The 26,758-nt window shown below is 41.6% G+C and overlaps 1 protein-coding gene across 17 annotated transcripts in view; it reads left to right on the forward strand.

Annotated features, from left to right (window-relative positions):
- MYCBP2 (MYC binding protein 2) overlaps positions 1-26,758 on the forward strand; it is a 1,769,078-nt gene that overhangs the window by 702,697 nt on the left and 1,039,623 nt on the right. For all 17 annotated transcript variants that reach the window (XM_069205243.1, XM_069205245.1, XM_069205247.1 and 14 more), the window contains 2 exons: positions 5,245-5,436; positions 6,224-6,430. In XM_069205243.1, the coding sequence (XP_069061344.1) occupies positions 5,245-5,436; positions 6,224-6,430 (399 nt within the window). The remainder of the gene's footprint in view (positions 1-5,244; positions 5,437-6,223; positions 6,431-26,758) is intronic.

The raw sequence follows: 26,758 nt of genomic DNA on the forward strand, positions 1-26,758 counted from the left end.
AGAAATTCAACAGGCAGTACTTAACATGCCTTTTGATTAAAAAAAAAAAAAAACATATTTGGACCTGAAGTAGATACCACTATTGAAAAACTAAGACCTATCCTAGACCCCAGGCCCCTCAATCTATATATCCTGTCAGAACATTTTCACATGGTAACTCTGCAGGGTGTCATTCCACTACTAAGGAAGCAATATTTCATGACTACTTTAGACCTCAAAGATATTTCCATTTACCCTTCCATCCAGCTCACAGAAAATACCTCAGGTTTGTCATAGCAGGAAAATATTACCAGTTTGGCATAAGAACAGCTCCAAGAGTGTTCACAAAATGTCTAGCAGTAGTAGCAGCCTACTTAAGAAGAAAACACATTCACATCTTTCCATAGCTAGACAATTGGCTAATAAAATCAAGCAATTTTACACAATTCTAACAACACATTCATTATGTAATAGAAACCTTGCATACACTAGGGTTCACTCTAAATTATCAGAAATCATACCTCCAGCCAGCACAGGTACAACCTTACCTAGGTGCTATTCTAAACACACAAAAAGCCCTACCATATCCAAATACACAAATGATACAGGCTTTCCAAAATCTCATTCCACATATCCAGCCAAATCAACAATACACTGTAAAAGTGGTCATGAAAATGCTAGGGATAATGGCATCTTGCAGAGCCGTAGTTCTACATGCAAGACTAAACATAAGACCTTTACAACAATGCATCTCACAACAATGGTCTCAGGCACACGGTCAGCTTCAAGATCTAGTGTTGATGGACCACCAAACGCACCGTCCCTTCAATGGTGTAATCTCAGCAATCTAATAAAGGGTTGGTCATTTCAAGATCCTTTACCTCCGACCATAATAACAACAGACGCATCAAAAATAGGTTGGGGAGCTCATCTCAACAATCATATAATTCAAGAGAAGTGGGATCCCAAACAGAAACAATTTCACATAAACCACCTAGAATTATTGGCAGTGTTTCTCGCCCTAAAAGCGTTCCAACCCGTTCTCAAACAGAAGACTGTTCTGATAAAAACAGACAACATAACGACCATGTATTACCTAAAAAAACAGGGCGGGACACATTCATCTCAACTGTCTCTGCTAGCCCAGAATTTATGGAAATGGGCAATTCACAATCACATTAATCTATTAGCAGAATACATTCCAGGACTACACAATCTCCTAAACAGGACGAACCAACTGCTACACGAATGGGAGATTCACTCTCAGGTATTTCAACAGTACTTTCAAAAGTGGGGAACACCAGAAATAGACCTATTTGCAACAAGTGAAAACGCAAAATGCCAAAACTTCGCATTCAGACACCCACATCCCCTATCCAAGGGCAATGCTCTATGGATCAGTTGGTCAGGAATATTTGCTTACGCTTTTCCCCCTCTCCCACTCCTTCCCTTTCTGGTCAGCAAACTACGTCTGGCATCGCTTACCATGATACTTATAGCCCCAACATTGGCACGTCAACATTGGTACGTCAACACTCCTAGACCTGTCTTTAGTACCTCATTCCAAACTCCCAAACAGACCAGATTTGTTAACACAGAACAAAGGTCAAATCAGGCACCCAAACCCTAATGCTCTCAAGTTAGCGATTTGGCTCCTGCAGTCATAGAATTTGGTTATGTAAAACATCCATCAGAATATATGGAAGTGCTTAAACAGGCATGTAAACCTACAACCAGACAATGTTATGCCAACAAATGGAAAATATCTGTTTACTACTGTCAATCTAAAAACACTGATCCACTTACAGCATATATACAAGATATTGTATGTTACCTACTTCATTTGCAAAAATCGAATTTCGCTTTCTCATCCATAAAAATCCCCCTTACTGCAATATCCGCATACTTACAAACTATTCAACACACTTCTATATTCAGAGTCCCTGTTATTAAAGCTTTCATGGAAGGATTAAAACTAATTATTCCACCTAAAACACCACCTGTTCCTTCTTGGAATATAAATATGGTAGTTACCAGACTCATGGGCCCACCTTTTGAACCCATGCACTCTTGTCAAATTTATTTTTTAACATGGAAGGTTGTCTTCCTTGTAGCTATTTCTTCATTACGAAGAGTAAGTGAAATACAAGCGTTCACTCTTACAGAACCTTTTTTCCAAGTACACAAACATAAAGTTCTACTTAGGACAAATCCAAAATATCTACCAAAAGTAGTATCTTCTTTTCACCTCAACCAAACAGTGGAATTGCCAGTCGTCTTTCCACAACCAGACTCAGTTGCAGAAAGAGCTCTTCAAAGATCTCAAAAGAGCTCTTATGTACTATATAGATAGAACTAAAGATTTTAGGAAAACAAAACAACTTTTAGTTACTTTTCAACAACCACATAAAGGCAATCCTATATCTAAACAAGGTTTAGCAAGATGGATTGTTAGATGCATACAAACATGCTACATCAAAGCAAAAAGACAACTTTTCATCACTCCTAGAGCGCATTCTACAAGGATGAAAGGTGCGTCAATGGCATTTTTAGGAAACATACCAATGGCTGATATATGTAAAGCGGCCACATGGTCAACTCATACCTTTACAAAACACTATTGTGTTGATGTTTTCTCACAGCAACAGGCCACTGTAGGCCAGGCTGTCTTAAGAACACTATTTCAAACAACTTCAACTCCTACATGCTAGCCACTGCTATGTTTTGGGAGGACTAACTGCTTTGTGGTCAATGCCCAGCATGCATATCTGCAGCTACACATGCCATCGAACAGAAAAAGCCACTTACCCAGTGTACATCTGTTCGTGGCATGTAGTGCTGCAGATTCACATGCATCCTCCCTGGAAGCCTGTCTTCATTTACGTTTATCATTTGTACATATGTAGATACATTTACACTTGCATGGACACCTCTTTATATTCTTATACTCTACCACTTCTTCCTTCCCCTTTGCGGGAAAACAATCTAACAGTGGAGTCGCTGCCCATGCGCACTGTAACCGAGAGGAGGAGTCGCTTGATCCTGTGACTCTGAAAAGACTTCGAAGAAAAACAACATGTAACACTCCGAGTCCAACAATAGATGTTGGAAGAGCTATGCATAGCATGTGAATCTGCAGCACTACATGCCACGAACAGATGTACACTGAGTAAGTGACATTTTCCATTAATATATATATTTATCAGCAAAAGAGCTAGCAGTGAATTGACAAAAGGGTGCCATATTTATGTATTCAGTAAGGATGGCACCATACAGGGAAAGGTAGCCAAGTTGTAAACCACTTGAAAAAGTTTTCTGGGGTGGTTTTCGGTTGGCCCATTAATCTTGGAAAAATACAAAAATATTCTGAATTTGCTTTGATTATTGTTAATTTATATTACATCTGTGTTTTTCTTAAAGATAATACCTGTATGGCCTTAATATGTGCTATCTGCCCTCATAATCTTTTGTTTTAATTCCCCAAGTTGATTAGATTCCCAGGCATTGTGTATATTTTTGTTGCTGCATTTGTGGACTAATGGCACCAAGTGTATTTCTTTAACACATGGACGTGTTTCACCTTAGCACATTAGATTATGTCTCTGCTTTGAGAAGTATTCTTTAAAAGTGAGATTTGTTTAAACCTGCACTGAGAAACGTTTGTGCCCCCATCATGATGCAAATGCTAAGAGGCAAATCATGGGTCGTGTATACCCTATATGTGGGCTAGATTCCTATTATACAAAAGCAAAATTACTATATCACTGAAAGATTTTTCACAGAAACAAGTTTTTGTACAGCACATCTCCTGAACACATGTATTTGAAGATGGTTTTGTGATAATGAGCAAAAAGAAGACTCTGAGAAATGGTGTTTGCTTAGGATTGCACAATTGGGTTGAGCAGGGAAGCTTCGATTGATCCCAGAAGTTCCAGTTTTACACTGTGCAGTTCATCCTCTACATGGGTAGCTCTTTCTGACATTGAATGTTAATTCTTTGACCTGAATTCCTGGAGGGGGAGTTTAAAGCATTGGTGGCAGACATAATTTCTGAATTTTGGCAGTTTTTATTCATGCAAACCTTGTCCAAGGATATGAGTTGCTTCATAAGAGACAGGTGGTGTTATACGTTTTTTTGTCATGATTCACAGGATGCTGAGCTGAGGATGGGATTTGAGCATTGTTCCCCATATTACATTGTGTTGGCAGCTGTAGACACTAGGCCACATCGCCTGTCGTGAAAGCTCTTCTCGTTTTGGGCTCGAGGTTCTAAAAGGAGCCCGGACTCACCTAAAGACAGGCATCTGACTTGTGCTTTTGTTGGCTCACCAACCACTAGACCTGCCATATGCATGAGACATTTAACATGTTGACAAAGCCTGAATTCTGCATCTCCTCTCACAGGTGTACAACATTCGTGTTGTATTCTTCATCAGCATGAATATTAGTTTTCAAAAACTGCAGCCTTCTTTCCTTTTAGTGCCAAAGAGCCAATTAGCTGTAATAGCCCCTCTAAACAGCTGGACAGGGCAGAAGGTGGTCTGTATACTATAAACTGTATACTTCAAGTCAGTAGTGAAAATTAGCAGTAAATAATAAACGCAGCCTTTCCACATGGCACTTTGCCATTGATGGATCTCAAATTCAATCTTGTCCTGACAAACAGCATTTTAGCTCCTGTTCGTGATCAGCCAGTCTAACAAGGTTTTTGTCCACATGTACAGTGGAAGTCTCATTATGAGGGCTAAGGTGTGGCAGAAGGATAACTCTCCCAGAGAAGTATCTCGAAATTGTGCCACAAATTAAATGTACTCAGAGGCATTGTGTGTATCTTTTCAGAGACCACAGCCTATGCTGGTTCAGTTGCCCTTAATCAGGAAATCATGTTTACCTCTCTATTCTCTGCTCCATGGGACGAATCAGAATCTTTACATGGTTTGTCCTTACAAGTATCACCATCAATATGCCCTATATAGCGTTGGAAGCTGTTAACGTACTTTTCATTGTGTAATTATTCCCTATTATGAGCACACGTTTGCTTTGTTTTTATAATCATTTAAATTGCAATGTGTTTTTTCAAGTTCATTTGTATGTTTAATTTTATTAAGTGATAATTCTTTACTTTAACTTTCATATAATTTAGCCGCAGAAGTATTTTCAGTTGGTAGTTGTGGAAGATTATATCTTAATATTTTTCCCCTACTCTTTTTCCTTAAAAAAAAAAAATAGTAATTGATTATCTCTAATTCTTTCTGGTTCTTGCAGAGTGAAGAGAACATTTCTGGAATTACAAGTTTCAGAGAAGTATTGGAAAAAATGCTGGTCATTGTTGTCCTGCCAGTTAGGAATAGCCTGAGACGGGAAAATGAGCTCTTCTCATCACATCTGGTCTCCAACACGTGTGGCTTACTTGCTAGTATTGTCAATGAGCTCACGGCTTCTGCAATGGGATCAGAGGTACTGTCAAAGTGTAGCCTATTTTTTTTTTTTTTTGTTTTTTACTTTTCCCCCCGATCACAAAACCAAGAAACTATTTGACTTCTTAAGCACTTCATAACACGTAAGACTTAATGTATCACCATTGAATTTTTCATGTTGTAGAGCATAGCCTCCCACCGGTTTCACTGGATAGACACCAAGAAAGGGTCTAGTGCCCATCTGAGCCCCAAATCGTTGAGTTGTATTGCAACATTTAAAGTAAAAGAAGACTTCTGCCTTCATGTGTTGGACAAGAGGCATCCACGCTGTATATTTAGCAAGTCCCCTTCTAAAACACTCCATCTAAACTGATATTATCTTTAAACTTCATGGTGGCGCCTCATCAGTTATACATTAATCCTGGTCACTTCACATAACTATAAACAACAAGTCTAACCCTCCCATAATGGAGAACAAGATCAAGATAACGTGTAATTCAAATTTATGTGAAAAAAATATTTTTTCTAACCTTTGCAAAAAAAAGGTGTTTTCTTTAATACTTTGAAATTCATTCAGTACATGAAATTCTTACAGTGAGCTAAAGACAAACATCCTGATAGTACCAATTTAGGTATGCTGTTCAGTAACTGAAGTTTAATTTAGTATGATGTTTTGCCCATAAGTTTGCCTTACAAAAGGTTATCAGTGATATTATTGATTTATTTGTTGTTTTGTTTCTGTAATTGTAATGCATGTATTATGTTATGGTTTGGCCGGAGATTAGATTGTGTTATCTGTGACATTGTATGTAATTTACTGTTAATAGGTTGATGGGCTTAACTCTCTGCACTCTGTCAAGTCCAGTCCGAACCGGTTCACCAAAACAAGTCAAGGAAGAAGTTGGAACACAGGCAACGGGTCTCCTGATGCAATCTGTTTTTCAGTAGATAAACCTGGTGTAATTGTAGTAGGTTTCTGTGTCTATGGAGGTGGTGGAATTCATGAATACGAGCTCGAAGTCTTAGTGGATGATGTAAGTATTACCCTTTGATATTGTTTTGTGAACGTTTATATTTTCAATTTTAATAAAAGTAATACTAAGCTGCAAAAGCTAGACATGAAAGCTTTATTTGAAGTATGTCTTGGCTTCTGAATAAGATGTCACTGCAGAGTGAATTTAAGGCTTTTCTTACTTATTAATTTGTCTACTTAATTTGCTCAGCATGTTTTTGCCTGCTCAAAAATCATATTTGTTTCATACATTTGTAAAAATGTAATATTCTGTGGTAAAAGCCGCTATACACCATGCAGTAATTCGTCAGTCCAAAATGGGATGTTTTTAAATATCTTTTATTGCACATTAATTAATAAACACGTAGGTATGATTATTTTGATATATAAAACTAAAGGTAATAGGGATGGTGTAGTTACGTTGATGTTTTACCCAAACAAAAAACTGAAAAATTCAGCAGTTAAATTGAAAGTTTCTTAACATAAGTATAACTATAACTTTTTGCCTTTCCTGAAGGAGTTAAAGTTTTTTCAGATAAGTATAACTACTGAATTTCTATGGATTTGTATAGGTAAAACGTCACCCTAGCATCCCTGTAACCTCTGGATTTTTCAGTGAATTTCTCAGATTTTTTTATTGTATTTTTTAACGAAAAGTAATATGTATACCAGACGCGCGCTCTTTTGAATCATGACAGCAAGGTTCTTGCTAAGGTGGTAGCGATGCACTATCGCTATTCATGGAGAGCATAATATCCCCCTTGCAATCTGGGTTTGTGCTGCATCGCTCAATTTGGATTAACCTGTGTGTACTCTCTTGTTTTAAATGGGATATCGGCAAAACTCTCTGCGGCTCCTGCAAGGTTGGACACGGAAAGGGCCTTTGATTCCCTTAAGTGGCCATTCTTGCGTGCCAGGCTGCCCAAACTGGGTATGCCCAAGGACTTTCCTTATTGTGCTCCTTTACCTAGAGCCCACTGCCTGTCTCGAGGTGAACAAAGTGGGCTCCCCCCTTTTTGCATTACTAGAGGCACGCAACAGAGCTGCCCCCTCTCCCCTCTGCTTTTCATAATCACAATAGACCCTCTTGTCTGCATTTCCAGGAGTGCCATCTAGACGGGACTCCAGTTCCAGAGAGGACCCTTGCTAGCCTCTTTGTACGTGAATGATGTTCTATTGTTTGAATGCTAGCCGACCATTACCTTACCCCCCACGTCTCACCGATTTGCAAGATAGTTCGGTTTGGCTCCTTCTCTGGGCTATCAATCAACTGGGGCAAAAATGAATTATTTCCACTCACAGAAGCCACTATGCCCTGTGCCTTAGAATGCTCTGACATGATGCACCGATTCGCCTAAATATTTGGCTATCTTCCTCCATACGGACAAGCAAGAAGTCATACGATTGAACTGTGGCCCTGCAATTGATAAGCTAACCACACAAGTGGAGCGCTGAATTTAATTACCTCTGTTCCTTGCTGGCCACATTACCATCATTAAGATGGTTGTCTTGCTCTGATTTCTATATTTATTTCTGAATATCCGTATTGTCTTGACTAACACCTTTTTCAATATGCTTCTTAGCCTCTTGACACAACTCATTTGGGCCGGACGTTGACCGCGCATTAGATGGCAAACATTGCCAATATCCTATGAGCACAGCAGCTTTGGAGTCCCAGATATGCGCCTGTACTGCCTTGTCGCTCAGGCCCACTTTGCTTACTACTGGTATCACCCAGATGTCAGGGTACCACATATGAATCCAGAGAAGGCACAGACACACAATTTGCACCTTTCCCCCTTGCACCCTAAGGGACTCCCTTGCGATCCCAAAGACATTCAGACTCTCTCCAGAACATGCTGGGCCTGGTTTCAACTTTGATATCTTGGCGACCTGTCGTTGTGCTTTTCCTCAGCTTCTGCTCCACAATAAACCATGGCTGCCATTAACCAGGGGTGTGGAATTTATTAAAATATCTACTTGTCCACGGGACAGGTTGCTTCTCAAATCTACTTGTCCTGTAAAAAGATCTACTTGTCCCTTTGGTGCCATGTAGTGTGGCGCCAAATTATGGCAGCAATCTCATTATGTAAGAGCTCTGATAATAGCCTCTCTGATTATGCCAGGGCTACTACCATAGTAGGGCTTGAATACTTGCAGTTTCAATCCCTACTGTAGCAATTTCCTTATTTTTCCACCTTCCTGCAGATCTGCATACTGGGGCTGGAGGAAGCAGTAAGCAATAGTTCCAGGGCTGGAATGCCTTTGAGTCTGCAAACCTACTAACCTGCATGTTTTAAAGATTTGCACCAGCTTCTCTCTAATATCCCATAATAAGAAAGGTTGGACATTTACTCCTGACAATGGCAGAATTAGAACTTCTTCCAGGGTTGGGAAGAAAGTGGCTGGAGGGAAAATGAACTTGCAAATGCTCAATAGATTTTCACATGAGCAAATCTACACATGCGTATTTACCCATGCTAAAATACAGTTCACAAATATTTTATAGGGGTACGGCATATACCATGGGAGCACTTTCTTTAAGAATTTGGGGCCACATGTAGGTAGGTTCAGATTTGCTTCCCGCAATTTGCAAATCCGAATGTAGGATGGTGTCCCTGACACCATCTGTGATTCGCAAGGGCTTCGCAAATGCACACCTCATGAATAATTATGAGGTGGGTCGCAATTTGCGACCCCCTTGCGAATGGCGGCCTCACAGGGATGGTGGCCTGCTGGAGACAGCAGACCACCATGTCTGTGACTGCTTTTCAATAAAGCATTTTTTATTTTTTTTGTAATGCAGCCCGTTTTCCTTAAAGGAAAACGAGATGCATTACAAAAACGAAAAATGAAACGTTTTCGTTTCATTTTTTCAGCCTGCTCTGATAAAATGTTTACAGTGACATTCACAATGGGGAAGGGGTCGCAGGGGGACCCCTTCCCTTTTGTGAGAGTGTTAGCACCCATTTGAAATGGGTGCAAACTGTGATTGGTTTGCGCCCGCGTTTGCAAACAATCCTACATTGCATTGCGAGTCGCAATTAGGAAGGGAACACCCCTTCCTAATTGCGAGTCGCAAACCTGTTTTGCGATTTGGTAACCAGGTTACCGAATCGCAAAACTGGGTTTGTGCATCGCAATGTGCTTTTTGCACGTCGCAAACAGCGAAAGTCGCTGTTTGCGACATGCAAAAAGCTACCTACATGTGGGTCTTGGTCCCTAATTAGGTCTGGTGTTAACAAAGACATTTTGTTTTTATTAAACTTCTATTTCTCTCTCTTTCGGCTGGCTTTACTGTGAGTGATCGCATTCTTCTCTTCCACAAGGAGCATATTGGCACACAAAGTAGTTTTGTTCAGTGTCAGGAACTACAGTGGCAATCAGTGATGTAACGAAACTGGAGGGTGCCCCTTTGCAAAGAACATGGAGGAGCTCCTTCTCCAGACTCACTCAGGGCAGGTGCTGTGCTGAAAGGGGCCCCCTGGAGGGCAGCTGCGGGGCCTTTGTTATGCCACTGGTGGCAACGTGTGCTTTTAGAGTTCAAAAACTTTTGGGGGGGTTTTGTCAGTGACTGTTACAATGTCGAGGGCCTGGTAGCTCCCACAACAATAAAGTTACAAAAGCCATATCAAAACAAGACACGCATTGATGAAACTAAAAGACTTATAAAAATGTCAGATCAGTTGGCTTTGTCAGTGTTTGTTTATTTTCATGCTTCCCATAATCGTGTTGAAAATGGTTACACTGATTTTCCATTAGAAATATTTTTGGGAAATACTAGCATGCATCAAAACATTTTACTAAATGACACTTAATTTGCATATAATCAGAGAGCATTCTGGGAGCATTATACTTAGCCTCATAGCCTAAACTTTTCAAACATGTGTATACACGTTTTTATTTTTTGTACTGGAACCAACGTCAGTAGTGAAGTGTGACCTTAAAACATTTATTTACAGCACTCACCCTAATAATGAAGGTTTTCAAATAATGAACCATAAATACAAGTTTGAACAGCATTATCTTTGGAAACACATTACCTCAACTGCAGAGAGTTCCACTCTCTGTAAACAGGCAGCCAAAGGGTTTGTGCTGCAGAGGGTTGGGCCTACTTGTCCCAAGGACAAAGTGAACATAAAAACTTGTTGCCCTTGACCCCAAACAAGATGTCCCGGGCGTCGGGCGATAGGAATTCCACATCCCTGCATTAACCCAAGAGTGCTTGATGCTACAGACAATTACCTCTCTTCATTTGCACGTGGTGGGGGACCTTTTCCAAAACAGTGGATTGAAGTATACTACAGATATTACTTCGTGGGTGAACCCCACACCTAAGTCCAGATTAATGTTATATCGCCTGCACAGCACTCTGCGTTTCAGCCTACCCACATATCCAGAGGAACTTCCCGATTTCCCCCCCCTTATCCATTGTCATCACTAAGCCTCTATTGTGCCTCTTCACCTCTACGTGCTGCTGGGTCGGAAAAATGTAGAAAGGCATGGGATAGGGACCTACGATGTGTAATCCCAGACAAAATCTGGTGGTATTGTTGTGCGCAAACAAAACTCATTTTGTTTAACCATCTCCACAAACCACTGCACTGTAAATTTCTCCACTGCATATTCACTAGTCCTAAAGTACATGCCCAGTTCGACCCCTCTAGGTCTCCTCAGTGTCTGAAATGCAGTTTGGACCACGCTGACTTTATACACTTAACGTGAAATTGACATTTTATAGCAACGTATTGGGGTAAATTTTCTCTAAGCTGTCCCTCATGCTGGCAAACACCATAGACCCGGACCCCATTATGGCCCTTATGGGTTATGTCAAACCCCTTTCTCCTACCTTGCAGCCATTGCGTTGCTCCTGGCCAAGCGCCAAATTGCACTCCCCTGGGTCAGCTCCCAACTCCTGTCAGATAGTGCATGGCTACGGGACTGGACGTTCTGTAACACCACTAGTGAGCTATATGCCTCGCTGCAGCCCATAACCTCCTGACCGAACGACCACTGGCAGCCCCTCCGTGATTACCTCTTAACCCAGACTTCTGATGAGTAACAATCTGATGCAGAATAAATTGTCTGTTATTTGCATTTCATTAGTGTATGTGAATAGACTGTATGGAGATGAGCCATTTTTTATTTTTATTTTATTATTATTTTTACTGCTATGGTTCTGCATTGTCCATGCCATTACTGACTTGTTTGGTGGGCCTATGTTTTTTATTTTTTCTAATATATCTGACATGTATGTGTACCTTTCTGTGTTTACGTCTGGAATGTAGTGTGCTTATTCTATACTGGTGGACAAATGTTGAGAACTGATGTATATTACATTGTTTAAAAAATGAAAATAAAATGTGTGTGGGTATATATATTATATATATGTTCAATGGCATGTGTAGCTGCAGATACGCATGCTGTGCACAGTTCCTGCCATCTAGTGTTGGGCTCGTAGTGTTACAAGTTGTTTTTCTTCGAAGAAGTCTTTTCGAGTCACGGGACGAGTGAGTCCTCCCTTTCGGCTCCATTCGCATGGGCGTCGACTCCATCTTAGATTGTTTTCTTTCCGTCATCTGGTTCGGACGTGTTCCTCTAAGCTCCGTATTTCGAATCCCGTCGTCCCAGACTAATGGACCAGACCCCCTTCTGTTTCTGTGCATTCTCTGGCACCCGTTGTTCTCAAGTACATCCCTAGTGTAATGCTTCAAGATTTTATTAAAACTAGTACAGTACTCTTCTTAATGCATGTGCAGCTACTTACTCGAGATAGTGGTTATATTAATATACCCAAAAAATAATAGTCAAATAATCTTGACTTCTTCATATTTTTGGAACCTGGTTTAATATTCTCTCCCCCACACTAATAAGCCCTTACATATCAATATCAAAATCATACAAATCCAATTATATCAGTCCATCTTTTTCAAAAAAATATACAAGAGTCGTTCCATCAAAGTCCACAGTCCATTCTGTTTGAACACAAATGTTCCCAAAGTCCTTATCACCTTAAGTTCAGGTGAGAATCCAAAGTGAAACCAAAAATATCCTAGTTCTTTGTAACGACCTTACAGCCAACACGTGTTTCGTCACTTGACTTCCTCAGGGCTGGACTCTAGTCGCTTCATTAATAATAAATCTGGAACCCAAGAGTCATTGTAGAAGAATTGAACATAATTAATGTAGTAATAGTAACACAATGGGCAAAAATATAGAGCACTAGTAGAAACGTGAGGATTTCTATCCAACATTTCGTGATTGGATTAGTATCATATGCCCAGATTAACATAAGTAAATTCCAATATTAATCCATATAAACACCCAATCAGTGACGCCCTCATCATGCATCAATAATCATGCTGTCTGAAAGTGGAAAGTCAAAGTCCAAAATGCATGCACTATAACAGCCATAAAATAGAGAAACACCCATTTGTTGTCACAACCCAAATGAATATAAACAAACTCCACCAATGATCTAAAGTAACCCGGGAAATAAATGCCCGATCACACATTACCTCCGATAATCCAAAAGACAGGCTATATCACGTCAGTTTCCAGTTAATTGACATTCCCGCTATTATACTCATAATCTAGCCTTTCCTTGCTTTGGCTCAAATAGAATTCACCAGAGTTCGTCCTGTAATGTAAGCAGTATGTTTAAACCTTCCTCATAGCACTTTTGCCACCGTTTACGTTCAACAGGAATTAATTATATAAATATATTTCCAACAACCGCTCCCCAACCATGCTTAAGCCCAAATACAACTTGCGTTCATAACGTGACTCCTAATATTAGCCGTGAGATACAAATCACTCCTCATTTACCGGTACAAGCACTTATGCCAGCGTATAAGTTCAACAGGAATTCATTGTGCAGATATATTACAAACAACCGCTCGCCAACCAAGCTTTAAGCCCAAATACAAAACGCGTTCATAACGCGCCTCTTATTATCCTAATGTTAACCATGAAATATAAATCACTCCTCATTTACCTGTACCTTATTATCATACCTCAGAACGTATAACCACAGTTCCAAACTCCGTTACTGAACTCTTCACCGAGAACCTTGTTTGCTGTCCACGTTCTCAAAAACAATTGAGCCGATACCACCTGTTCGCGCTCTTCCAGATGTGTTGCACACTCTTGTAGAGAGCCGCCGTGTACGACGTTCTCCCTTGCCCTCCATTTTAAAACGTATCCGGCATTGTAACTGATGAAGGACTAATCCCCTGTTAAAACGCTAAAAATAAACAGAGGACTAAAAACCCTCCGACGGCCCGTTTCAGTTTTAATCAACACAAATAAATTATAGGTATTCCGAACCCCATTACGCAGTAGATGATGTTACAACCTACTATACCCCAAAAAAAGGGACTAATTAAATCTCAATGAAAAACATACCCTATATTGGTTTTGGGAATACAATCATTCACCCACACGGTACTATATAATAAGGATTCAAATGAATATCCCGTCCATTCACTTGTAGCGTGACAACAAACAGTTGTAGAATATACATTGAAAAAGAAAATTGGTGCACAACTAAAACTTAAGAGGTATTAAGTGTAGATATGTAGTAAAACTCAAAAGGTAAAATAGTAAAACAAAAAGGTGTTTGGGCCTAGCCCGTAATATTCCTACAGATAAGTTCCGCACCCCATCACTGAATAATACATGAGCGACACATAATTAATTTCCCATAACAATTTGTGGTCCTTCCGTTTCTGTCCTAAGTGTCACACAAAGTATCCTTATACAGACCAGCACCGGGTATGTAATCTGTGTTTGTCAGCTGAACACAGAGAGGATACTTCTGAAGCTTGCCGAGCGTTTCGATAAAAAAAGACCTTAAGAGATCGACGCGCAAGAAGACTGCAAATGGCGTTGAAACCGAAAGAACAGCTCGAGGAGGAGGAAAGAATCTCCATACAAGAGATGGACTCGGACGAATCCGACAGTGAACGACACTCGACGGTGCAACAAACCGTGAGTAAACCTGCCCGTTCCCAAACTCAGGGTCACACTAAAAAACTTAAGGCCATGGGGACGCCACCGCCAGCAGGCCATGGCTCAACCCATTGAAAGGAAGGTGACCAAACATCAGCACTGAAAAAGGCCAAAGAGTTGCCGAAGGCTTTCGACTCCGGTCGAGATTCCGGCACCAAAATATTTAGACACCGAGTGATCGAATCGAGCAAACCCCGTAAAAGCTCCTCGGAACTGAAAAAGACTATGACCTCAAACTTCGGTACAGAAAAAAGCGGCATTGGAGCCGAAAAGAACCTCATACACTGAGGAGCAAGGACTTTCCAAGCAACTTAAGGAAAGACATAGATTTGAGCAAGAGTTGGATATAGAGGAACCTGACCAAAGACAACAGAGGTTACATATCCAAAAGGATACTGGCAAGATTCAAACTTTACCTCCACTCAAATCTAAAAGAAAACTTGCATTTCAAGAAACAGAAATGCAACCAAAGGCCAAAGTGGTTAGAGACAAGCCACCAACACCACAGGTCTAACCACAACCATCCCCACTGCACTCACCACAATTGGCACCAGTGGGAACACCATTAATACAGTCACCCACACATACCGGGATGACCCAGGATGATGCTGATGCATGGGATTTATATGATCCACCGATATCAGATAACAGCCCAGAGTGTTATCCAACCAAGCCGTGACCACCAAAAGACAGTACTGCATATATACGCAGGTACTAGCCAGGGCAGCTACATTCCACAACGTAGCGATGCACACTGAACCAGTGGACGATGACTTCCTTTTTAACACTCTGGCATCCACCCACGCATCCTACCAAAGCCTGCCAATGCTACCGGGCATGCTCAAGCACGCACAACAGGTCTTCCAGGAGCCTGTAAAGGGAAGAGCTATCACGCCTAGGCTCGAAAAGAAATACAAACCACCTCCAACAGACCCAGTGTTTATAACGCAACAGCTCACACCAGACTCAGTGGTTGTAGGGGCAGCAAGGAAAAGAGCGAACTCTCAATCGTCAGGGGATGCTCCACCACCTGACAAAGTCGAAAATTTGACGCAGCAGGCAAGCGAGTGGCATCACAAGCAGCCAATCAATGGCGAATTGCAAATTCGCAAGCCCTACTTGCACGCTACGACAGGGCACACTGGGACGAGATGCAAGACATCATACAGCACTTGCCCAAGGAAAACCAAAAACGTGCCCAGCAAGTAGTTGAAGAGGGACGGGCCATATCGAACAATCAGATAAGGTCCACATTACTGTAGACTCTGCAGATACAGCAGCACGGACTGTCAACACGGCTGTAACCATTCGCAGGCATTCATGGCTGCGGAGTTCTGGTTTCAAACCAGAAATTCAACAAGCGGTATTAAATATGCCGTTTAACCAACAGCAGTTGTTTTGGCCGGAAGTCGATACTGCCATCGAAAAAATGAAAAAAGATACGGACACGCCCAAAGCCATGGGCGCGCGCACTCTATTCCCCACAATTCAGAGGCACTTTTAGGAAACCACAATTTAGAGGGGGGGTTTCGGCAACAAACATCTGAACCTTCCACCTCCCAAACAAAACCCACCTATCAATCACAATACCAGAGGGGGAGGTTTTTGTGGCTCCTATAGAGGGCAATTCCCAAGAGGAAGGGGAAAATTCCAGCCCGCCAAACCAAGCCCTAGCAAGCAGTGACTTCAATGTCACAACACTTGTCACCAGTGGGGACGAGGCTAACCAAATACTACCACAATTGGACACATTACCACAGACACATGGGTCCTATCAATTATCCAACATGGTTATTGCATAGAATTCATAACATTCCCTCCAGACGTGCCACCAAAAACGCACAGACTGTCTCAACAACACTTAGACCTATTACATATAGAGGTCCAAGCACTGTTACAAAAACAAACAATAGACCTCGTACACAATCACCAAAAAGGAACAGCCGTTTACTCACTATATTTCCTCATTCCAAAAAAGGACAAAACGTTAATGGCCTATCTTAGATCTCAGAACACTGAATCTCTTCATCAACTCAGACCATTTCCACATGGTAACGCTTCAAGATGTAGTTCGCTTACTAAAAAAGGGGGAATACATGACATCACTGGATCTCAAGGATGCATATTTCCACATACCCATCCATCCTTCTCACAGGAAATATCTAAGGTTTGTAATTCAAGGCAAACATTAGCAATTCAAAGTGCTTCCTTTCGGGATCACAACAGCCCCCAGGGTATTTACAAAATGCAGAAAAACTCCAAAATTGGAGAGGGTCCAAATTACTATTCTCCTGTGTAAGTGCCAAATTCATAAGGTAGGGGACTCGGCCAGAGGACAGGGACCCAAACGTCCTCTAAAGTAGAGAATACATCGTCAAAGAGAGGTAAAGTCCCACTCACCTCTCTTTGACGATGTATTTACAAAATGCCTAGCAGTAGTAGCAGCTCACATAAGGAGACAGCACGTGCACGTATTCCCATATTTGGACGACTGGGTAATAAAAGCCAACACTCAACAACAATGTCAATTTCACACGCAATACATCATAGAAACTCTACACAAACTAGGGTTTTCTATAAATTACCAAAAATAACATCTGCAACCATCCTAAATACAACAATACTTGGGAGCAACACTCAACACATAAAGAGCAATTGCCACTCCAAGTCCACGAAGAGTCCAATGGTTCCAAAATGTGAGATCAAGCATACAACCAAACCAACACTACACAGTAAGGTTTGTAATTAAACTACTAGGCATGATGTCCTCATGCATAGCCATTGTCCCGAACGCAAGACTACACATGCGGCCCTTACAACACTGCCTAGCAAAACAACAGACGCAAGCACAGGGTCAACTACAAGATCTAGTGTTGATAGACCGCCAAACACACTCGTCGCTTCAATGGTGGAACCCTATAAATTTAAACAAAGGGCAACCATTTCAAGACCCAGTGTCTCATGCTATTATCACAACAGATGCTTCCATGGTTGGGTGGGGAGCACACCTCAACATTCACAGCATACAAGGTCAATGGGGCAATCAACAAAAACTTCACATAAATCACTTGGAACTCCTAGTGGTATTTCGAGCATTAAAAGCGTTTCAACCACTAATAGCCCACAAACATATTCTTGTCAAGACAGACAATATGACAACAATGTATTATCTCAACAAATAGGGGGGGGACACACTCGTCACAACTGTGTCTCTTAGCACAAAAGATTTGACATTGGGCAATTCACAACAACATTCGGCTAATAGCACAATACATACCAGGCATTCAGAATCAGTTAGCCGACAATCTCAGTCGAGATCAACAACAAACTCACGAGTGGGAAATACGCCCCCAGATCCTACAGGATCACTTCCGCCACTGGGGAACACCAAACATAGACCTGTTTGCAACAAAAGAAAACACAAAATGCCAAAACTTTGCGTCCAGGTACCCACACCCTCAGTCCAACGGCAATGCTCTATGGATCAGCTGTTCAGGGATATTTGCTTACGCTTTCCCCCCTCTCCCGCTCATTCCTTATCTGGTCAACAAACCGAGTCAAAACAAACTCAAACTAATACTCATAGCTCCAACCTGGGCATACCAACTGTGGTACACAGCACTGTTGGACTTACAAGTAGTACCCCACATCAAACTACCAAACAGACCAGATCTGTTAACACAACACAAACAACAGATCAGACACCCAAATCCAGCATTGCTCAATCTAGCAATCCGGCTCCTGAAGTCTTAGTATTCGGACATTTAAACCTTTCATAAGAGTGTATGGGGGTCATTAAACAAGCGAGAAAACCTACAACAAGTCATTGTTACGCAAACAAATGGAAAAGATTTGTTTGCTATTGTCACACTAATCAAATTATGCCACTAAATGCCTCCACACAAGACATTGTAAGTTATTTATTACACTTACAAAAGTCTAATCTAGCTTTCTCTTCCATAAAAATCCATCTCACTGCAATATCTGCCTATCTGCAGATTACACATGCATTGCTTTTTAGAATCCCAGTAATTAAAGCATTTATGGAAGGACTAAAAAGAATCATACCCCCAAGGACACCACCAGTACCTTTGTGGACATTAATATTGTATTAACACGACTCATGGGCCCACCATTCAAACCCATGCATTTGTGTCAAATCCAATTTCTGACTTGGAAAGTAGCCTTTCTAATAGCCATCACATCACTTAGAAGAGTGAGTGAAATACAAGCATTTACTATTCAAGAACCCTTTATACAAATACATAAACATAAAGTGGTTCTCCGTACAAATCCAAAATTCTTACCAAAGGTCATATCACCATTCCATCTAAACCAAACTGTGGAACTCCCAGTCTTCTTTCCACAACCAGACTCAGTAGCTGAAAGGGCCTTGCATACATTAGACATAAAAAGAGCACTAATGTATTACATTGACAGAACTAAACAATTTCGTAAAACAAAACAATTGTTCGTAGCTTTCCAAAAACCTCACGCAGGTAACCCTATATCCAAACAAGGCATTGCCAGATGGATAGTTAAATGCATCCAAAACTGTTAACTTAAAGCAAAAAGAGAGTTACCCATTACACCAAGGGCACACTCCACTAGAAAGAAAGGTGCCACAATGGCTTTTCTAGGTAATATACCAATGACAGAGATTTGTAAGGCAGCCACTTGGTCTACACCCCATACATTTACTAAGCATTACTGTGTAGATGTGTTAGCAACACAACAAGCCACAGTAGGACAGGCTGTATTAAGAACATTATTTCAGACAACTTCAACTCCTACAGGGTGACCACCGCTTTTGGGAGGATTATTGCTTTGTAGTCTGACAGCATGTGTATCTGCAGCTACACATGCCATTGAACGGAAAATGTCACTTACCCAGTGTACATCTGTTCGTGGCATGTTGCGCTGCAGGTTCACATGTGCCTGCCTGCCTCCCTGGGAGTCTGTAGCCATTTGACGTTGATCTTGAACATTTGGAAATTTGTAAATATATCACTTTAAACCATATTATGTACATACATACTTACTCCATTGCATGGGCACTATTACCATAATACACAACTCCTACCTCAACCTCTGCGGGGAAAACAATCTAAGATGGAGTCGACACCCATGCGCAATGGAGCCGAAAGGGGAGGAGTCCCTCGATCTTGTGACTCGAAAAATATATATATTTTTTTTAAATAAAACTTATCAATGTATCCAATGGGGATACAGTCCGTTCACTAGACTTAGATTTGTTTTTTTAAGGAAGGACAGGCACCAAACGCTCCAACCCCGAGATCAGAGGTCCAAACTCGACAGAGGAGGAGCAAAAGAGAGAACACAGGAAGGGAAGCAGAAAAAAACAAAAGCAAACAAAATGGAAGAGAAAGTAAATAAGGATGAAGCCAAAACAGTGGTCAACCTTTCAGATATGGTGCTTACAAAAGCCGAGGAACAGATTTTGTCACTGGGATTAGCATTTTTCCCTGAAAGTTCATTACACTACTGCCAGGCGAGAATAGACATTTTTAAATACACTAGGAAACTTAAACTGGCCAAATACCATCTCTAAAAAGAGTCGTAGAGTACCTTCAGGAACAGACAGGAAGGAAAACCCATGTGTCCTGTTAGTGTCAGATCTACAGTTAATGAAGGATTTACAAGAATTGGAAAACAAAATGATGGACATATTGGAAGAGGTCACTGAGCAACAAATGGCTGATCAATGCAACCTGGATGTTTAGGCTGAAGCAGCAAACTAGTTTAAGCGTGTGACAACCTTTATACTTGCCACAAATAAAGACTCCATTGATGCATGCAATTAATGTGTGGTGGACGATCTGAAAAGACTGAGTATGTCTGCGATAAAATTCAGAATGAGGAATAACTATTACCAGCAAATAAGTTATCAGAACCTGATGAAGAAATTGCATTTAAAAAAAAAACAAGTAGTCAAAAGAAATTCAGATAAGGGCAGCAATATAGTGCCTTTAGAGATGTACATGAAGCAGTCTTACAGTCAAGTCAGTGATGTGCTGTTACATCAAAAGCAACAGAGACCATGAACCAAACCAGAAATCAATACCATGCTGAGCTGATCGAATGGCGAAACATTGGTTTACAAAATCAAGATGAACACTTTTTGAGGAATGACCATCCAAGAACACCGGTTCTGTATTTAATTCCATAGATTCACAAGGGTCATGCACAACCACCTGGGAGGCTGATTATTTTGGCAAGAGACAGCTTTTTTAAAAATCTGTCCAAGTACGTAGATCACTTCCTACAGGAACATGTGCGGAATCTTCCATCGTTTAGTTAAGGTACAGGAGTTTTCCTGAAGGAAATCTACAATATCTGTGTGTGTGTGTGTGTGTGTGTGTGTGTGTGTGTGTATATATGTATATATATATATATATATATATATATATATATATATATATATATATATATATATGATCAGAGCTATGATTCCCTTTATTTACAGTGGAAGGTCAGTTCAGAATTTCACTGAACTCTGGAGATTCACCAGTATTTTACCTGCCTTGTTTAGTTTCTGTGTGGGGCTCACGGACACCCTTATTTCAAAAAACCTAAATCTGGCCATCCCCGAATCTACCCAGTGAGTGTGGTCATCAAAGATCTGTTCCCTATAGGAAGACAAGGGGAAAACAATTTGAGTTTGCCTCAGTTTATATGAAGTCCTGACACAATAACAAAAAATTGTAGCAAAGACATCAAAACAAAGATTGCCCCTTGTGGATTTTGAATATAAAGAAGCATGTTGTGCATATTTAGATATCAGACGCATGCGACTGCCTATTGTTATGCCTCATTCACCCATTTGCTTTCTCCGCCTTTGTGTCAGTTGCTCCATTGCCAAATCAAACAACAACAATGCTAGAGCACACCTGTCTAGTGCTTTTCCCCAATTTCCATTTCTCATAAACCAACCCTGTCATACGCATCTTGGCTGTAGTTTGTGCATTCCAAAGCTTAAATCGCAGAATGGAGTTTGTGCCTATCTGTATCCAGGGCATCACCTGCCATATCTAATCCCACCCCACTTTGTGAAGAGCACGCTCTATGTCCAGCGCAACCATCAGCAGTGGTCTCCTGTGCAGTCAGTATTGTGTTAATCTTAGTAAATAAGGGTGGTGGTTTGCTTGGCATGAAACTATTGATCTGGGTTGGGTATATTTAATCAGTGACAAGTAATAGCCATTTCTTTGCCAGTGTCTTAATCAGGAGATTAACGTCTGTGTTAAGCATAGACAACTTGCATATATGACTTTATGTTCTGAGGGTCCCTGAGCAGTTTTTGGTATCATAACCACCATTGCCTCTCTCAGTTCCTCAGGCGAATGATCACAGCTATATGCCTCCTGCTATACCTCAAATGGTTTGTCTATCATATCAGTCCTCACTTGCAATGCCAGGCTAGGGAGGCCATTGCCCCCTGGAGTCATAGCTTTCTTCATACTGCCAAGTAGTCTATGGAGCTATCTTTTCTTAATTTTGGCATCAAGTGACTCTGCCTGCTCCGCTTTTGGTCTAGTTATCGTCAGGCTCTCAAGGTTTACCCTTATTTTACCCAAGTTGATTGTTGGAACCTGGCTAGACACTTCTAGCCATTCCTCGTAGGCAAATAATATACCTTCCATTTTCCAGCTCTTTCACGTCTAGCAGCTTTCATAAGCTTTCAGAATATATTTGTCTGGATGCCAAATGCAGACGCCATAGTTCTCAGCCCTCATACCCGCTGCCAGTGGAAAACATAAATTGTTTCCAACTCAACGCCTCTATTTTTTTGCTGTATTCCAGTTTCGTAAAAGAAGTATTTCAAGCAACTGTGAACAAAAAAGAAATATCCCTCCCACGGTCAGGTGATAAAAGCAGTTTGTATAATTTCCCCTACCAAATTTTGTCTTTACTCATTATAATAGCAGTAAATGACATATGATAGCCCCCTCTGTACCCACAACTTTATGAGAGCGTCATACTTGCTTTGCATGTAAACAATTTCCTCCCTAAATTCTCGAAGCGGGCATCTGCTGCAATGCAATGCATGCCTATGTTGTAGGTTCGCCAAGTCTCGGCCTGCACAAGAACAGCTAAGTTAAGGCAGTTAAGGAGTTCCCAAACAACTTTAAAGTACATCTCCAAGGTGCTTAATCCCCACCGCCTGACCTTGTGATTCACAACCTCAATAAGCAGCTTCATTCAATGATTGCTGTGCATTGACCTTGCTTGCAACTGAATTATGCTTGTTTAAGTAAACCACTTCAATTTAAGTTTGTCATCAAACAGCCATCCATCTCCACATTCATAACAGTCTGTCGACTGGGATCATCTCTCGATTTCTCAGTGTCAGGGACTCCATCCATGAGTGTGCCAGTGTTGTGACCCACAATGCAGGTTGTTAGCAGCCCAGGCTGCGTCGTTCAACATGTCCTCTTCTCTTACTCTATTTCGGCATAGGTTCCAGTTTGTGGGCATAACCCACCTTATCCTATTGTTTGAGCCACTGCCAGACTTCAGCTGGCTCTGTAAAGAAGTGAGCTTTGTCCTCTAAGACAGCCTTTATCTTCAATAGATACAAAAGCATATACTTAAGCCCCATGATTTTCAATTGTCTCATTTGTAGAAAGGCTTTAAATTGGAGGGGGTTTCATAGTAGTCTGGATAGCTGGTGTTTATTGCCTTCAAGATCATATCCCTATCTCTAGAAAGTGTGCTACAACCATCCTAGGATCTCTGGCCGGTGGCCTCTGCGCAAGCGCTCTATCCACTGTTTCCCCTGTAAAGCAAGAATAAAGTTCCAGATTATTTTGGGATTTTCTTATCCACTCCTCTTGAAATCTCTCCATGGAGGGCCCTGTTATACTCCTAGGAAGGCCAATTATACAAAGATTATCCCTCCTTAAAAACCTCTCTGCATCCTCTGCCCTCTCATTAAGCTGTTTTGTTAGAGTGAACAACTCTCTGACAGTGCTCCGTTGAGCTTGCACCGCCTCAGGAACCACTTTAACTTCAGGCTCCTTGTTTTGGGCTTTTTCCTCTATTTTCTGAGTTCCACGCAGAGCAGGTTTACATCAATTGAAACAGCATCTCTCTTAGTCTTGTTAGCCTCCTTCAAGGCTTAAATGACTGCCAATATGTCTGCCATCAGATCCTATGTGCTCCCTCCCCAGAAGCACTACTCACAGGCATCACTGCTGCTTTGGCAATTGTTTTTGTGACTCCTGCCTCACCAAAGCATAATTGTCCGATGCTTTGGTGTTTGTTTTTGTTTGTGTCAACCCCGTTGCAGGAGGACGAGGGCCACATCACACCACTGTTGCACTGCAGTTGCGTTACTGAACCAAAAAATTAAAGTTGTGTGTGGGGTATCCTTAATCAGAGCCTCTTATATTTCTCCCAGGTCACTCTCTGTGCTGTTCTGAGCCTATTGTAGTTAATTGCTCTCTATGGGGCCACTCTTTACTTCAGTTGGCTTTGTGCACCTCTATTTCATAGCAGCTAGGTCTTTCATTCATGTACCAATGTGTTGCTTAGTTGGCTCTGAAATTTGTCGTACCCTCCCTAATGTTAGTCTGCTCAGCCCTGGAGCAGCAACTTCAGCATTAAAAGCTATGGAGATAATCTGTCCCTGTTGTGCAGCATGCTCTTCCTCTGAGTAGTTGTGCCAGGAATTCACACCCCTCCGCTCAGATCACTTTCAGTACCTGTTCAAATATGCTATTATGTATTCATATGTGCCTCTTGCCAACAGCTTACATTGTGTCCTAGTCCTGCCACCCCAGGGCGCTCTCCCTTTGTACTTTTCTTGCTGATGGTAAGGCCCACACATCCTTTTCCCATTTTCCCACACCAGCCTTAAGGTCCAGTCGGTTGTACCCAGGCTGTCTTCATTTTGCAGGTTTTCTTTACCCAGAGCAGCCCTAATGCCCTGGTCAGTGGCCACTTGGTCCCCAAGCCTCAGTCAATCAGAGCGAGGGAGCTGCTTTTCTTGGTTGCTTCTCCATTCATGCCCAGTCCAAAGATCCTGCTCCGGCCTCCTTTTAACCTCCCAGCAGGATGTTAAACTTCTCGCAGCCTCCCTGGCTTTCACCACTTCCGTGGGTGTTGCCCCATGGCTTCTAGGGCCCCAAGCCTGAGCAGAGCAGGTACCATCTGCAATGTCTTTCCTTTCCTCTTCCAGTCACTCTTGGGCACCAGTTCTGCCAGAGCCTTGCATCACTCCTGTCCCAAAGTCTCCCCTCAGTAAGGATTTCCTCACTGTAGTCCACCGGGTAACCACTCTGCATATTTTAAGCCCAGCATGAGCTGCCACTGACCACATGGCCTTTTTCTCCGGATCCAGGCCCATTTCTCTTGCAATTTTAATCTCGGGATGATTACAATCCTCTTAGTGCACCTTATTATGTGCCCGTGGTCTTGAATGTAGGCAGGCAGCATACATTTTCGTCCCTTCTATTTCATGTGGAAACATGATTGTTGCTCGTGGCTGTGCTACTTGGATCGAATTAAGGTGGTTACATAGATTTTTTTCATCTTAATTTCAGCACCTGGTTGTGAATGGTGCCAAAATCGTGTGGAAGTCTTAAAAATAATGGGGCTGTCAATCCATATTCTGTCCTTAATTTAGCTGTTTGCCTAGTCTCCAAACTGGTCCTACCATGCCTCATTCCTTTGTTTCAATTTTTTTTAACACACTCCCCAATATTTTTCAAGTAATGCATGAGTGCATTTTTCTGTTAAGATTTAGATGATCAGAATTTGTATTGTACCTTCTCACATTAGTATAAGATGTTACACATTCTTTACAAGTGGGTGTGTGATTGTTTTTCTATTCTGTGCCTGGTTTCATAGTATGCAGCTGGCTAGATTTTGAACGTTTTGCAGAATTTTAATTTCTTCAGGAGCCCAGTCTCTGCACTTGGCCCACACATGGCCTTGTTCAATTACTTTGTTCACCTGCATCTGTCTGCTGCCCAGTTTACACTTAATTTTAGGTCATTAAATGATATTCCCGAAGATGGAGAAAGTGCATGTCATATCCTCATTTAGCATTTTTCTGATGGTTTGGTGATGTCAGGTACCAGGTTAACTTTGGTCGGTAAACCATGGTTGCACAGGTCTGATATTTTACTGGAGGGACAAGAAGCCCTTTTTCCTGGCATGTACATGTCAAAACACAGACTGGGTGTTTTTTAATTCCAGATCAAAATGTACAATTCCCCAAATATTGTCAAAGTGTCTAAATAAACATCTCACAGTTCAGAAAAGCTTACCCCTGCGTGAATGGAAAATGTCACGCCCTAACCTGGTTCTGACAGAGAATGTGATGCTGGGCTTCTTATCTCCATGGAGGGCAGGCCACGTTCAAGGAACCCCAAAACCTAAAATCATACTCTGCCCTTGAGGGGACGGGGAGTTGGGACAAAATACGAAAGAGAGAGTTGACGCACCGGTCCTTCTCTGCTCTTTGCGATACGGCGTAAGGGGTACTGCACTCCCTGGACATTTGTGTTGATGTGGATGTAGTGCACTGGAAATAACAGGAAGAATTGTTTACCAACAGTTATCAGCATACAAAGATTATGTAGTTTTTCACAATATTGTAAACTTACAGGGTTTGCTACAAGTACTGCATGAGAGCAGGTGCAAAGAAAGATTTAATGCTGGAGTTTCTGGCACTCCCAAGAATCTTTTTACATTCAGTGCTCTGTGTGTGCTCACACAAGTCCTCTCTTATTCTTATTACAACAATGTGTCAAGAATTACTGGTGGGCAGATATCAGTTCTGATATAATTCAAGTCCAGAGCACCCATTCTGTAAAGAAGTTCACAGCGCTAAATCTATTAAAACAAAGGTAGTGTCTGATTTCTGGAAAACAAGCTTTCTCTTTTCAGGACTCAGTTTTATAGATAGTCTTAGGCCTAATCTTGGGATTAGTGAGCACTAACCTGTCAAGTACTTAGCCTGGTCTCGCCTACTTAAAACCGGAACCCAAAGCAAGTCTTTGTAGCTGTAGAGCAGGGCCTGAATAAGAATCGCTGCACTGTAAGAAAAGACAATGGAATAGTCAACAGTGTCAGGATCACAGGATCTGCAGGGAGGCTTGGGCTGAGGGAGACTTGACCACTGACCGAATCCTGCCGACTCAGGAGGCGAGCGTTGGGATGATGCTTGCTCAGGACAGGAATGAGGCCAAGCACAGACTTGAGTTTCAGGTGCGGTTTAAATACGCTGAGTGTGGCTGACTCCTGAAAGTCATGTATCTCACCTGGGAGACAGGAAGGTTCCAACAGGCCCTGGGAAAGAACACCT

The sequence above is a fragment of the Pleurodeles waltl genome, chromosome 8 (genome assembly GCF_031143425.1).
Source record: "Pleurodeles waltl isolate 20211129_DDA chromosome 8, aPleWal1.hap1.20221129, whole genome shotgun sequence".
NCBI classification, from domain to species: domain Eukaryota; kingdom Metazoa; phylum Chordata; class Amphibia; order Caudata; family Salamandridae; genus Pleurodeles; species Pleurodeles waltl.